Source organism: Pieris rapae, chromosome 19, assembly GCF_905147795.1.
Source record: "Pieris rapae chromosome 19, ilPieRapa1.1, whole genome shotgun sequence".
Lineage (NCBI taxonomy): Eukaryota > Metazoa > Arthropoda > Insecta > Lepidoptera > Pieridae > Pieris > Pieris rapae.
In genome coordinates, this window is record NC_059527.1 from 7801502 (window position 1) to 7818334 (window position 16833).

General features: G+C 31.7%; 1 protein-coding gene across 1 annotated transcript in view; it reads right to left on the minus strand.

Annotated features, from left to right (window-relative positions):
- Positions 1-2560: 2560 nt before the first annotated feature.
- LOC111004001 (connectin-like) overlaps positions 2561-16833 on the minus strand; it is a 70276-nt gene continuing 56003 nt past the window's right edge. The window contains exons 2-3 of the mRNA XM_022274803.2: positions 3607-4645; positions 2561-3375 (exon numbers count right to left, since the gene is read on the minus strand). Of these exons, the coding sequence (XP_022130495.1) occupies positions 2903-3375; positions 3607-4636 (1503 nt within the window). The 5' untranslated portion in view covers positions 4637-4645 and the 3' untranslated portion in view covers positions 2561-2902. The remainder of the gene's footprint in view (positions 3376-3606; positions 4646-16833) is intronic.

Genomic DNA, 16833 nt, shown 5'->3' on the forward strand with positions numbered 1-16833 from the left:
GAATCTGTTCTCTGTTTTGGTAGGTTAGGTGTTTTGGTAGGTCGTTATAAATAAAACAAACTCTTCTTAACATCAACCTTTATTTAAATTTATAGAATACATTATACGAGTCATACCGTATGCCACAATATACATTATAACTAAATTAATATGTAAAATAATATGCGAAACAAATTTAAATAACAATATTAATAAGCCGTATTATCGCTAGCCGTAATATTATGTACGAATCGTTAAGTGGTTTACTGTTAATTTTTCCGCTTAATCATTGTATAAAAGCAACAATAAAATGAATTAAAATTGCGTAACATGTGATTAATAACTCTATTAACCTAGGTACTGTAAACTGATGTTCCATCATCTCTATTTGGTGATGAAAGAGTATCTCCTACACCAATGTATAGCAAGATTACCGTCAACGTTATATCTCTGTCCCTGTGGAATTATAGTGTAGCTTTTATATTTCTTCTTAAGTCAATAAGAGGAAACGTCTAGTTTAATAAATATTGTAATGAAAGCTTTTATTAAATTTATTTATTAACATTGACGAAGGTTGATAGCCGAGCTTTTCCATTGAAAATTCTCAGTAATTGCAAAGAAAAGTCCTACGCATTAATGGCTAATCCCCAGCAATAAACAGTTGAGTGAATTTTATTACGCGGCCATATTTTAACACACAATGTTCGTTTCGTAAAAATGTTAGCAAGGAAGGTTAGTTGCCATGGTAACCATTAGACGTCGATTAGGTCGTCAAAGACAGAGACGGTCGTGTTCAAAATGTGGAATGACAGTTCTTTGGTATTTGCTGCGCTTACGACATTTTATTCCATAAATAAAATGATTGTAATTATTATTATTAATAGAGCATTGTAATTATCTGTGGCAAAATTCTTATAAACGTCTTCATTTTTCGTCAACGGCGTCGTTTGATGATACATTTTATAATACTGGGTGTATTATAAATGTTTATTTATTTATGTTTAATCATCCGTGTTAGTTACAGTTTAAATAATATTAAATTTGAAAATCGAATTAAAATAGGTGAACCTAAAATATATTGTAAAATATTCAAACTATTCTAAACTCTCAGTTAAGTGACATATTCGAATGGACAAAATTTTAATTTTGAATAGTCTAAGTTGAAAATAACTACGAAGAGGATTTGAAATGAAAAAGCGATTGTGCATTCACTGATGGAAAATTTATTCTAAAATTACCACAACCACAGAAACGTTAATTAAAATTCAAGTTTAATTTGTAATGGACGTTTTGCGATCGTTTTTGCGGATTGAAATAACATTTTACTAATACTGTTTCTATCATTGAATATTTAAAATTGTTTTGAAAGTCTTTTAAAACTTGATAAAACATAAATAATCTTACTTAGCGGCCATCTTTTTTTTTTTGTTTGTTTCGGTAGTTAATTATAGCCAAAAATTAAATTAAAGACTCAATGGTATACTCAGATTTGTGTCTTAAATTTCTTAGCGTCCAATGAAAAAAGTATCTTTGTAACCCTCTTTACTTGGGTTAATTATATCTTAATCAATAATTCCCAGGGCAGATGTCAGACTCCTTTTTGATACATGTTTGATTTGAATTTCAAGTTTTGAAATAAATCCACTCTCTATGCTAAAATAGTACAACATAACTTTTCCCGTTTTGTAGGTTGTAGTGTGAAAAGTTTTTTTCATCACGAGGTCAAATGGCAAATAAAATCAGGAGTTACGAGAGCTCCGTTTGCCAGATATTTTGTTATTTGAGATAAAATCTCTAAGCGTCGGGAGGGCCTTTTAGTTAAAATTGCCTGCTCCCTAGGAGGTCACGCATCTCTCATTATCATCACTAACTGCGATAGTTTGTCCTTTAATTTGGTCCCCTTAATTCTCTTCATAAGGGTACGGGTTAAAACTATTACGATGAAGAGACATTTTTGAAATTCGTGCCGAAATATTCGCTTTAATTATGAACTGACGAACATTGAACGAAATATGTAAGTAATTAAGAATCCTTTAGATAAAAATTGTTTAACACATACAAACAAAATGTTTTTGGCTATCGTCTTCAGAAAATCACAGTAATAAACGATTGAAATCGTGTAATATCGTAAAAAAAGTCACCGTCATATCCGACATAGAATTTGAATGTAAAGTGCGTTTACCTATAAGGTATTTTACTTATTATGAATAGAATTAAATTTAAAGAAAAACACTTTTTTAACGGATTATGTTAGTAAGACAATACTATAGAAATAAATAGTTTTTTTCGGAGTCATTTGATACATTACATAGAATTTAAAAATAATTAATTACTGTATGCTGTCTAAGTAGACAATAATAAGACGCGTATTATATTTCAAATCTAAGTTACGCTATTCCATAGATAATAATTATTTATAATTTGATAGACAACTCTAAAGACGACTGTTGCATACAGATGACTCAAAATATAACATTATATGATATATTTACAATAACTATGCTTAAGAATTTATTAAGTCTTAGTACACATCTATTATTTACAAAACGAATCTATAACAAGAAAGATAAATGTTGAAGTTTCTAATAAAAATAACATCCATGATAAAACAAATATATCTTACATTTATATCACATTTCTTTACAAAATCTCTATATTATATTTACAAAAGATATACATACAGATAGATTAAAATATCGATTATGTACATTTTCACAAAGGGCAATTTGTAAGGAACAGAGCACAAAGAATCTCATTTATAACTTAATCTATACAATAATGCGGTGAACGCAAATGACAGGCTATTTAATTCACAAAGCCATTCAAGTTATTGAAACTATAATTTTTCCACCTTTAATAAAATATTATAAACCAGTGAAATACAATGCAACAAGAATCTATCGCGGAAACGTAACAAATATCTTTACCCTAACAATAAAAGTAATGATAGGAGGAAAACTGAAATATTTACGCCGATCGTCGATATAGACGATGTTGTGATGAGATTCCTATAATCCTTCGCTTCGTTTTGAGACGGGTAAGTGTAGGTTCTATCGGTTACGCTCTTAACCTCGGCGGGACAAGGCAATAATTCCACAGGAATTTGTAATAACGTTCTTTCGTTATCACCTCTCACTTTCTTGGGTTCGTCTAAGTAACTTTCATCGATTTCATCGTGAAACTCTTCTGTATTTTCGGCATCGTCTTTTATTTTATCGCTATCTACATTATTTTTCGTATCAATTCTCTCGTAGTACGTAAAATGGGAATTGGGTAATAGAGTTAAGTTGAATTTACAGAGAAAATTTTCTAAAGACGTTCTCACTTTAATACTTTTTGCCTCATTACGTAATTTGTGCATCCAAGCCAGGTGGCAGTCGCAATCAAAATCGTTACCTGTAACAGATAATTTCGTTTTAATTTTTTCTCCTCTAACAAGCATTAAATTACTATTTCCTTTACAAATTAAACATTACAGTTGGAAAAAATTTCACATTTTAATTTTTTAAATTGCCTACTGAAGTACCAATAGACGCTACAAAATATAAATTGAAAATTTACTTCGTTGATTTACTTTTTTATAGTACTGTATTAAATAAAATTCATTCGTTTATAATTCTGTCTTACCTTCCAAAGAAATTTCACTTTTCTGTAATTTGATGTTGTCATAAATTGGACGTAGATTATCAAATGTGAATCTCTTTAATTTATTATGACGCAAGTTGAGTGCTGATAATCCCCGTACTCCTTCAAACAGCCCATCAGCTAAGGTTATTAATCTGTTATAACTTAAGCTTAACTTTTTCAACTGAGATAAACCATCAAAAGTCCTCTGAGCTAGTTCATAAATATCATTATAATCTAATAAGAGCTCCTGTAGATTCCATAATTCGATAAATGTAAATGAATTCAATATAGCTATCTTATTTCTTCTTAAATCTAATCTTTTTAAATTAGCAAGTCCGTCGAAACATTCCTTTTTCAAATCGCTTATATTATTTCTATCGAGTTCTAATTCTAATAAATTAACTAGATGTTTGAATGCACCATCCTCTATTACAGTGATATTGTTACTAGTTAAGAAAAGTTTTTGTAGTGCTGGTAGTTCGTAGAAGGTTTCTGTCTCTAGTTTTTTAATTTTGTTTTCATCTAATGTTAGAACTGTTAGATTTGGTAGGTTGTAAAATGCGTGTCTATTCAAAACGACAATTTGATTTTTTGTTAGCGTCATCTCGTGTATGGATGTTATGTTAGTGAATGTGTAACTTTCTATTCTAGGTATTGAGCTATATTTAATGCTAAATTGTGTTAACTTTCGGAGGTATCTCATAACTCGGGTAGGTACAAAGCTCAAGCCGCCATCTGCGCGTACATTGAATGCGAGAACTTCGATATTCATTTGCGATGTGAAACTTGCCCACAAAGGGTCCGTTTTCTCTATTCCACCATTGAACACCCAACATTCTGTTTTTGTTGCTTCGTTGATATCGGGACTGTGTTCGCAGTAGCAGTGTACTTTTGAATCTCTGTCGCTGATATCGCAAATATTTATTGAGGTTTGAATGACTTTTTCTTTTTGCTTTCTTCTATTTGCGTGCAGAGAATCGATTGCGATGAGCAATAGTAGCAAGGCAGCGGGTATCCTTTGAGCCCGCATACCTTCTATCTGAAACAAGAGAATTTGAAATGTAAAACACATCAGCGTCGAATGTTTCTATACATATTGTGTGTGTTAATTTTGTTACATTGTTTTTTATCTGACATTAAAAAATGACGTCCAAAATTTACAGAATTATGTAAATAAATAAAAATAAAACAAAGCAAGTAGTTAATTAAAACATAAAAATAAATCACTCCCTTTCATTGTTTAACTTTAGTTTACTGACTGGTCCAATTTAATACAGCGTAAATATAATATTCAGAGAAAGAAATCTAAGCTAAAACAGGATATTAAGACTATGTTTACATACAACAGATTCAGATTATAGAATAATTGATAAATAAGATTTTGAAATTCCTTTCAATGAATTAGAAAACTCTTTATTAAAAAAGAAATAAAGCTAAATGTGGTTTAGAGACCGAAATAACTATAAAAAGTATTAAAATGATCCCTGTTTGTGTTAAATGATTCCTTTTCACGTTTAATAGATTTGTATTCGGATGGATAATTGCATTAAGATTTGTTTAGATTTTTATTTTGACTATTAACATCTAATTAAGGTAAATTAAATAGGTACATTAGAGGAAATTAAAAACATAAATTAACAACTAGGGTCACAAGACTGAGCTGAATTTTAATTGCAAAAAGGTTTAACCAGAGTTAGATGGACTACAAGGGGTCTCTAAGTAGCTTTAATTAAAACCCTAATTGAAAATGAAATTTAGTGTTTTTATTAAAGTGGGATTTAGTGGAATTAAAATATCTACGCTTTAGTAAAAATAGCATTTAATTACAATCCTTAAACAAACATTTAAGGTAATTCAATTAGCTAAAACTAATTTCAATCTGATAAATATAATTAGAATAGTGCGATTTTATATGCAACAATAACAATTTTTTTCTTATTTGATGAAGATTATAAACCTCAAGTATAATTTTGTTCCTTTTGGAGTAGACTCCTGGGCCGTAGGGTTCAAGTGCACAGGCGTTAATTAAAAATTAAAGTTGGTGCCTGGTAGATAGTATCAATGACCACAGCTGGCACATTCCTCGCTCAACAAATAATAAATAATAAATATTAATAATTTTTTTTATTGTTTCTCAAATTTTTTTACATCATTAAATGAGTATGAGACAACCCCCGTAAGTAGTCAAGAGACACTTGTGTTGGGGTTGGCTCGCTACTTCCCTTAACTAAACAAACTTTAACTAAATCTAAATTAACTTAATCTATGAATGCGTGTATGTGTGTGTATGTGTGCATGTGTGTGTATGTGTGCATGTGTGTGCTATGTGTGAGCGAGTGTGCACGCTGTTAATTACACAATTCGGCCCGCCTCCAACTAGCGAATTCGCTAAAATAGGTATCAATACAGCGAGGAAATGCTGCCAGCGTTAAAGGACAGCACTACCACAGAGACCAAATTTTTTAAATTTGTTTTGATTTTCGTTTTAATTATTTCTATTATTACTTTGTGGGTTAGGAACATTGTAAATACTCTTTTTACAAAGAGAAATTAATGAGACGTTAACATTAAAATCACACATTTTGGAGAAGATATATGTACGATAGTTGATAGGACTGTCTAAAATCGTTCCGAAATTTATTATAATATACAAAAATATAAAAGTGTAAAATAATAATTTTGATGTATTTTATGTAATAGATAATGTCTATAGATTCATGATGATGTTGTAATGTATTAGCCATTGGACCATATCATCTTGTATGTTTCCGTATATAGCTCGTTTTAGCCGACACCCTTGGGTCAGGCTGAGTGGTTTTGTTAAGCCTAATAGACCGGCCTACGAGCAATTTGATAAAAACAACGCCTCGCTGGTTTAAAAATTCTTGCTTCAATTTAATTTTTTTATTTCAATTTTTTAATGGTAACAAAGTCGTAACTTTTTTGCGTTTAATTACATTGGATTATAGAAATTTAATTTAAAATTAACGAAATAAAAATCTGTTAAAAAACTGAATGAATTCATAAATTCAGTTTTATATGTTAAATTTTATTATTGTTCTAAGGAATTAGATTTAAATTAAATACTAAGTTAAAAGGTTTACGTGCAGTACTTTTGTGTTAATCCGATTTTTTAAAATTCTTAAACTTAAAAACAGTCTAATTGCGGTACAATTCGACTGTTTTAACTATTTAACTTTCTTTATTCTTCACAGCATGAGAAGAATAGTGAAACACAAAGGCGTACTTAATATATAACTTTGTTTCCTTTTATGAATTAAGTGTGACTATTAATACCACGAAAAGTGTCCTCTTAATACGTTTTCAAAGATAATACCAGTAGGTAGACTATTTTTATTTTATTTCTAATGTGCATTTCCTTAATTATTAAAAAAACTTGAAGCATGCATGCTTCGGCGATCTGATCAATTTGAAACTGGTTTACGATTATTAATAATTCATTTGCGCTATATCGTTGTTTTAAGAAACATAGATCAGTGGCGCTACAACCTGAGGTCGAGGCCTCGGAATTTGTGTATTTGTTTCATGATCCTGTCTTATACGTGATCAGCCTTATGTGCCTGACATATGACATCGTGTTGGGTCTAAGGTAAGCCCGTTTCCATAAGATGTTTTCCTTTACTGTTCGAGCTCACATTGACAACATTTTAACATTAGTTAAAACGAAAATTCCATTGATGCACAGCCGGGAATCGAACCTACGAGTTTAGGATATCGTTTTACTACTATAATAATAATAATAATCAGTGGCGCTACAACCTCTTTCAGATCTTGGGCTCAGATTTCTGAATCTAAAAAAATAAAATACGTTTATTTTGGAACATAGGATCATAATGGTATCATGTATTCCACGTCATGAAATTCGAGCCTGTTGGCATTCCTACTCATCGGCAAAGAAGACAGAAGCTGTTGGCCGAGAGAAAAAGCCGGCGTAAAAAACTCTCGGTACTAAATCTGTTTCATGATCGTTTATAAATCTAATAGGCAAGTAGGTGATCAGCCTCCAGTGCCTGACACACGTCGTCGACTTTTTAGGTCTATGACATGTTGGTTTCCTCGTTGTGTTCCTTCACCGTTCGGGCAAATGTTAAATGCGCACATAGAAAGAAAATCCATATACTAACTCACTCATAATTTAAACTGTTTGCAAGGTTCACCCAGTTTTTCCGCCTGTCACAACATTTTATTTCACCGAACGAGTAAAAATGCAATCTTTACAGTAATATCAAAGCTATAAATGACTCACTAATTACCGTTTGAAAACTGCACAATGTCAATTCCTTTGTAGTCAACCCCTCGGAGTTGTGGAGTTAATTAAGGGGCCATTCCCAAGTTAAATAGTTAGCTGATGCGCAAATTGGTTAGATTTCATAATAAATTGTGTTAGCGCTGACGCCGGCTAACTGTATTACGTGGAAATTGTTGGGTTTGTCGGGATGTTTTATTTTGTTGAGTCCGTTTTACTGCTACTGACCGGGAAGCTTAAAAAATACCTGGCTCGGTCTTTTCCTAATATTTGAGGTAACGTCGTATTCAAAAAGAAGGTTTTACTGATGGTATTTTTATTACTTTGTATTTTTTTTGCATGATGTATTAAATGTGGGCTGGTTACATAAACGCTCTTTGACTTAAAAAACAAAAGATGGGTTTGACTTGTTTATTGTACGTTATGCATTTGTATCGTTCTTGATTTAAATGGTCAAATATTTATAATTTATTTTTCAAATAATCAAAAAAAAAATTTTATTATATGCTTATGAATGTCAAAAACACTACGCCATCCGTTTGCAAAACTCCCAGGCGGCCTTGTTCTGAGAAGAACGGGCAAGAAACTCGGCAAAATTTTACCCTCCCTCTACATTACAATTATTTAAAGGAAAATATCATAAACCACAACGTCCTTAAAGTACATAAGTAAAAAATAAAATAAAAATCTGTTCTGTGATTTACCCAATCACCATTACACACATTTTTACCTTTACACATTAATGTTTTGTTCATTACGCTTTTGTATACATCTTAAATTATGGCTTATTTCTTGTGTTGATATATTTCAAATCGGATATCAAAATTTAAAATTCCCAAATAATTGAGAATATCGATAATGAACGTCTTGATTTTACGCCATATCTAATCGCCAAGCTTTTTGACCACTTGTATATTTTCACCAACCCGAAAAAACCATTGATTAAACTTATATTCAATGAATTTATTAGTGCAATCCTAAACCATTAAAAAAAGTTTTTAAAAGTCTCGCGTTTCACTGTACTGCATAATTTGTTAGTATCCTGTCGCTGCCTGGTAGGCTTAGCCAGGATCAACTAAATGAAATATTCAAAGCGTACACAACTAGGTAAAGAAACTGTCAGATATAAGAGGCATGGACGTCGTATCGTAAAATCGCATGAGGCTAAGCTTCACTGCAGGCAAAATGGCTGCCATGTGTTGGTATTTCAGTTTTAGATTATACAGGAGGCACACGACAGGCGCAGTTTAAATATTTTTTTATACATGATGTGTATGATTCGTTTCTTTAGTTTATTATAATACTAGCTGCCCCTGCGAACTTTGTTTCTGCTGGCCTACCTTTTTACTACATACCAACATGAACATTTTGCTATGCTGCCCCAGAGACTCTTCGGTTTTCCGGAATGAAAACTTTTTAGGTTGTTTTGGGAATTTTACTATATGAACCTCAGAGTTCATGTCATAAGCTTTTAATTACCAAATTAAAATAGAGGTTTATTGTAGAGAGGTGAAAATTAAGGGTTGTATTTTTGTAAGCCGTATCAAAAAAAAAATTAAAACAATTTTTTTAAGTACACAATTCGTCTTTTGACCAATGACAGCTCAACGAAACGCAACATTGTGTCGTTTTATTTTACGTTCCCATTTCTACAAATTTTTACCACGATGAACGTCAATAAAATTATAAGATTTTTACTTTAGTTCTGTATACAAAAACCCACCCTGTAGTTAAGGCATATAGAAAGGTATTCTACGGTTATTGCTACAATTTAATGTGAATCGACGTAGCGAAATATATAGAGCCTACAGTCTAGACTTTAAGGGTGGAGAGCTGAATTTGCCTTTTATATGTGATGTCGTTTGTAGTACTTATTATTAAGTAAGAATGTTTTTTGACTGTGTTTTGGAGCTATACTAGTGAATACGACAATTTTAAAATGTATTTTCACACATCGCCTGTTTCATGTCGGTTGTAGTATTTATAATTAACTTAGAATGTTTTTTGACTGTGTTTTAGAGCTATAATAGTATTCACAATTTTAAAATGGCACGATTTCGTACCATACATATTAGATATTTTTTACAGTAAGTATATCTGTCTGTATCTGTAATATATCGTGCATATAACAGCCACAAAATAATTATTCTATTGTTTAAAATCGAACCTTCACAAATAACTGTTAAGCACCGATAATCGTATCGTATTATAGATATAAAGTATATCAATCGTCAAATGCAGCAGCCAGTCTACTTAAATGAAAATCAAAGCTTTCAATAATTGAAATATAGCCGGACATTTGATTCGGCATCGAGCGCAAGCTTTCCTTTACGGTTTCATGAAACAAATCAAATCCGTATACGCAGTGTCGCAAAAGAATAAAAAAGCGAACGGGCTGCAAATTATTTTTTTCGAATCGAAAAACCCGAGCACAAACGCTTCACTTTGCTCCGTGTTTTCTGGAACGTTTGAAATCGAAACGCTTTTGAGGAATGCTTTATATTAGTTCCGTGCCAAACTGGAACTAGGAATTATTCTTACGATGACTCGATTATTTGAATTCATCTGTTTAATTGATTTCTATTTACATTATTTTAATCAATTAAAGTACTTTGCTGCCACACTATTAACGAGGCCTAAGGACGACTCTCCATTCCTCAATTTCCATCTGAATCTTTAAACTTTTTCATATCTTTATTTATTTATTTAATATATCTTATTTATATTTATTATATCTTTAAAGGAACTGCCACTCACATCACTCTTGGCGAATCTTTCAGGATAGATAGTAAGAATATTTTGTTCGCAACCGCTTAACACGTAAGTACTCTATTTTTGACGTGACAACGTTTTATAATTCGATGGAGTCTGCACGCACGAAAAAACATAGCGCATGCGGCGTTACCTCGTTCTGAGGCATTCCATTTAAGGCTTGAAGTGCAAGCGAGAGCGTGGAATGAGTGACAAAGAGGCACAATCGGCCTCCGCATTTGTTCGTTAAAAATGGACATAATTGTATTTATGCGTACAAATAAATGCAACTTGATTAATTCAATTAAAATTAATTTATCACTTAACATCAGGTGAGCCTCCTGCCCGTTTGCCCCCTGTTCTATAAAAAAATTGTGATTCCCATTTACCTCCTTCTCTATATCAATACAAAATATCTATCAAAGAAATAAAATCAAAATTTACTTTTGAAAAAATGCAACCTCAGTATTTTTTATGACGTTGTCACGTTCAACTATTGCAGTAAACTGACTTTTTTCCATAATTTATTTTAATTCAATTAGCACTACTTATACATATAACATTCATGATTCATATTCATTTTATACATGTTTTAGTATTTAGTTTCGCACTTCTTGCACTTTACCAAAGTATGTCCACGGTTTGAGGCTGATAGTTATAATCTAAGCCAAAATTGGTAATGTGCAAACAACTTAAACTGGTTGATTATAGAAAAGAATAATGGGGTTTAAAAATAAAACTTTAGGTTTAAATATTGAACAACAACTACTATTATGCCCAGTAGTTTAATTCTGTCTACAATAATAGCACAAAGGAAGATCCCTTCTACCCAAGGAGCTTCGGCAAACTACTAGGAAATTGCTTGCTTGTTGGAGACCAAATCAAGGCACGCTTGATTTCCTTGCAATATACGTACTCTACCAAACTGCCCTTTATGTGGCAAGACAATTGCCTTATAAAATTCGTCATGAGAGGTTTGACTATTCCGCCAGACAATTAAAACTCATAAAGGTTACAAATAAACAATATTTATTATAATCTGCGCTGCGATTAATGCTGCGGGCATAGAACCTATATTGTGAGAGGAGAATACAATAGCAAGTTGTTCAGTGCCTGAATAGTTAATAGATATGTTTTCTGTTATACCAGCTTGATAGCTGTGAATGATTTCCTGTATCAGCTTGGTGAATCAAATAAACAATTAGGTAGCGAACCTTTTTGTTTTACGTAATATATTTATAGATATAATCGAAATAAAAGGATTTTTTTTCACCGGTGCAACCAGTCAACTCCGTTCCCAGTGAGAGTGCCATGCTGTTGCTTTCGTACTCCATTAAAAGGGTAGATCTCAATTATTAACTATATTTTCTTAAAACCATAGAAGAAAAAAATACATTAAAACATATTTATTTATTGATCTTTATAGCTTTTTTTTATAGAATGGGGGCGAACAGGCAGGAGGCCTGATGTTCAGTGATACCGCCGCCCATGGACACTCTCGATGCTAGAGGGCTCGCGTGTGCGTTGCCGGCCTTTTAAGAATTTGTACGCTCTTTTCTTGAAGAACCCTAAGATTATTATTATTTTATCTATGTGATCCTTATTTAGTCTAGAAATAATTGCAAATATTATGGTAATATTATGCCAGAGATTAACTATTAAATAAGGTGTTAATATTTGTTTGTACATAAAGCCAAGACGGCAAAGGCTTGGTATAATCTGGGAATAATTTATGAATATTCAACATTTCAGTTTTGACAGTACCAATTCATACTACGTATAATATAATCTTCAATGACACATAAATTATTTTGAATAACTTTAAAATTTTGGCATCTTAGAGCGTGAAATACCTTTCATCGTCCGCCATTCTATTCAATGGTCTCTAATGGTCTCTTACATATCGACAACATTACTAGGAAAAGCTTTAAAACTCTAGTTTTCGTCCAATGCAACTAAAAAGTTTTCAAAAACCCCAGCACTTTTGCTGCTGTTTCCTGTATACAATGCTCTTGTGTAAAGTGAGTGTAGGTACTCTGGGATATTGTAGAGTTGTGTACACTTGTATATACAATATGCAAAAAAAAATGTGTGGCACTCGGGGACGCCCGCGGTAAAGCATCGCGTTCTTTATCAACTTGTGCAATTATAATTATCAATTATTTATTTTTTATTTATGCAGTATTCTTTTTCTTTGATATTAATTCAATCTACCACTCGTTTACAACACGTTTATATAGTACCTATGTCTCAATCTAACGCATACCGGCCGCGCTTACGCTACGTCACCGATCTCGTCAGAGAAATGCGAATACACAGTACGCGTCCTGTCCCACTCTCACACACCTGTGCTACATCACCGATTACGCTAGTCCGATCTGAGAAACAGTATGCATTCTGTCCCGCTCTAACGCGTATTGGGCGCGCCTATATTAAGTCATCGTGTGGTAGATTTATTTTCGGTATATAATTAATAGGTTTAAGAAGATAATAAATGTTAGAACAAAATATAGCATAGCAAGTGATAACAGAATTTCGTTCTTGTAATCGGATGGGTGATATGAAAAAATAACAAGATTGTATACCCTGCACACGATTGCACATTCTAGCCATTTTGTTAAGTCGAGTGTACAACCCCAAATTAATGTGCTCCATGGAAATAAAGATATCCGCTCTTTTTGCAACGTATCAAACCTTAAACAAACGGTGATTCCGCCATATTATTGCACAGTTTATAAAGCAACAGAGTATCCAGTGAATAAATAAGAGACTAACTGTTAATGAATTGTATCTCTTTCTTTGATTGTAATTTAATTAATAATATTTCTTATTATTTGATTCACTAGAACATTTTTGATATTCACAATTAGTAACATTAAAATATACAATCATTACAATTAAAAGTTTATAAACAAAAATTAAATAATAATAATTTATCTAATGCAAGAATATGGTACAAAATGTTACGTTGGTACAATCGTATATCGCATATCTGCCACACACAATGGCCCGCAAATTTATCTTAATATGTATACATTTTTAGTCAAAGTCAATTCTTATATTATCTGTACCGTACATAATATCTTCGTTCAAGTTCTTTTTATGTAATGTATGTTTATATTCAAGTTTAAATGCATTCATTATTTGTTTATAGAGTAAGGAAAGTTTGTATATAAAGCAGAAATGTAAATGTAATATAAATTTCAAATGTATACGAAATGTATGCATGCGACATGACAAAAAGCCAAACCCATTCAGTTAAAAGCAAGTTGTGGTTAGCCAGTCTCCGGATGACATACATCAAATGCATATTCAATTATTAAAATCATTGACTTGGCGAAACTCCAGCGAGATGTTACTCACAACTTATATTTTAAATTATTTTGATTTGTTTGAGTTTGCAAAATATATGTAAAGTACAAGGATACTTTGCAGTGGAGATAAGTTATTTATTTAAGTAGATGTATTTTAAATTACATAATTATATATATTGAAATTGACGTTGCAACCAGATTAAAAATTAATCATTTTGTCGTAGCTTGTATAGTATACACGACTTGTATTTGAGGAACGCGCGTACATCGTGTACAAGGGTTAAAGTTTTCGATGTTTTTGTATATATACACACACTGGCTGTTATCTCAAACATATAATGATTTCCAGAATTGCAATTTTTAAGGCATGTTTTGCCGCGCATCGCCACTATGTGGAACCAGCTGGACACTGTATTTTTAAAAGTCCGGCGACGCACTCGCGAGCCTTCTGGCATTGAGTGTCCATGGAGGTCATCGGTATCATCAGATGAGCCTCCTGCCCGTTTGCCCCTGTTAATAAAAAATATCTAAAGCATCGCTCTGACTTTACGCTTGTAAAAGGCTTTTCCAGTCGCAATTTTTTTTTAAGAATAAAAAATAGTACAAAAGAAATTTAGGTAATTTTAGCAATCGTTTATTACCTTAATAATTCAAAAGAATACAATCTCACTGTACACGCGTTAGAAGTTATACTTCTTCGGCGTAAACAGGATAAAAATATAAAAAAAAAATATTCTACGTTAGTAGAAAAATGACACTAACGGTAGAAAAAATGTATTTAATACATACATATTTAAATATCACAAAAGAACTAAAATGTTCACTATAGCTAACTTCAGAGTGTCGGGTTTTAATGACGGTATGCGCGCGCATCGTAAAAATTACCTCCTATAATTTTTCCTTAATGCGCCAAAAAAAGTAGACTAACTTAAGAAAGGTTTTATGTTTATATTAATCTATACGGCACGTATTGCACACTTCTTGGTCACACACATTAGTTATTAACTTTGGAAGTTGAAAAATACGTGGTTTGGTTTAGTTTAGTATAAGTTTCTAGTTTGATACTTTGTTTCTGAATTGAATGGCGGAATTAATAAGACTAATTATTTTAAACCAAAAATAAATTAATCTACAGCAAATAAAAAATATATGATTTAAGCTAAGCATGGATTTACGGAAACGTTTTTGAATTTATACTTCTTTTGGCCCGATAGAGAAAAAGAAGACAGTGAATTTTTACGATGCCCGCACACCGACACCGTTATAAAGTTAGTAGACCGAAAATCGATTACTATGTTCAAATTGTATATAATAGTAATTTTATATTTAGGACACGTGTTTCGTAAAAGGACAATTAAACAGTGTGAATAACTAAATATTATTTTGGATGTTTTTAAATCAATTTCATTTACGACGGTGATAGTATTAACTAATATGTAATTTATTTATTTAAATAAAATCTTTTTGATTAATTTTAATATTTATCTTTAAGCACCACTGCATTTTAGTTTTTTTTCCATACACCAAAGAAGTATAACTTTTAACGCGTGTACATAAGTACACACACTCTTTTTGTGTGTTATTGATTTATTGCAGTCAATTCGCATAACATACAAAAAAATAACCCTACTCCTGTTACACTATCCAGTTCATAAAGGCAGAAGCAGCCATTTGGAGGACTTGTTATATGATGTGTAGGCGTTATACGATACTTCTTGTTGCATTCTAGTAGTATGCAACAGAAAGATATTATTCATTTTATTTCGTTATTTCTTAACGTTGACTTTTCTCGTGTTCTTTCGTATTTTTGTATATTATTGTTGTTTGTTTCTCCTTAATGTGATTTTACTTAGCTCATCTTTTTAGTATATACCAACAAGAAAATTTTGCTATGCTACACCAGAAACTTCGGTTTTCCGGAATTAAAACTTTTTAGGCTTTTCCATTAATTTTTCTCTGTAGAATATTAGGGTTGCCTGGAAGAAATCGCTTGTAAGCGATAAGGCCGCCCTTTGCCTTATATCTTTTGTTACTGTTTTTTTTATTTTTTATTTTTTATTTTTTTTGTTATGTGTGTTTTGTATAAGGCAATAAAGGATAAATAAATAAATAAAATAAATATAATCCTTAGAGCTCAAGTCTTTAAATAAAAAATAGGGGTTGATCGTTGAGTGTTGAAAATTAAGTGTATATAATATATTTGTATGTTATATCATTAAAAAAAAATTAGGGATGGATCGGATCACTTTTAGGCCTAACCAATTACATATTTCACGAAAATTATTCGAGCCAATTTTTAATTACAATCACCGTGCTCAAACTGCAGAATATATATAATTTTTTTTACTAATATCCTTAGTTATGAAAAATTATTCAGGCCGAATCAAGGATGCGAACATAAAGCATGAAGGATGTGATTTACAATCTCATTTGTGAGTGGGCCAGACGTTTTAGAAATGCTGCCTCGGTGCCTGCCCCATGTCTGTGAAAACAATAAAATTGAATGATAGCCGAAGCAATAAACTCTAAAATTATTATAATAACATCTGGAATGACCATTGAATACAGTTGGAATCGATAAAGTTTTGTTTTATTATTCAAAGTAAGTTGGGAATCGGCAAAATGCAGTTGGCGCGCACTGTGGGTGAATTTTAGCTAGTGATACAAATATTGATAGTAAAAACCTATATATTCTTCATTTTTAACTGTAGTTTGACTATTTTCTTAAACTTCAATCATTAATTAGCTGAAGTGTAACTTATAGTGACTGATGGTACTTGACTTCGTGTATTATTTTGGTTATGTCCACTATGTATTTGCATGTTGTTCCCACGAGAATATATGTACGTTCTCCTATTTCACCATACTGCTGATAGAGGATAAATCTTTTTTTTT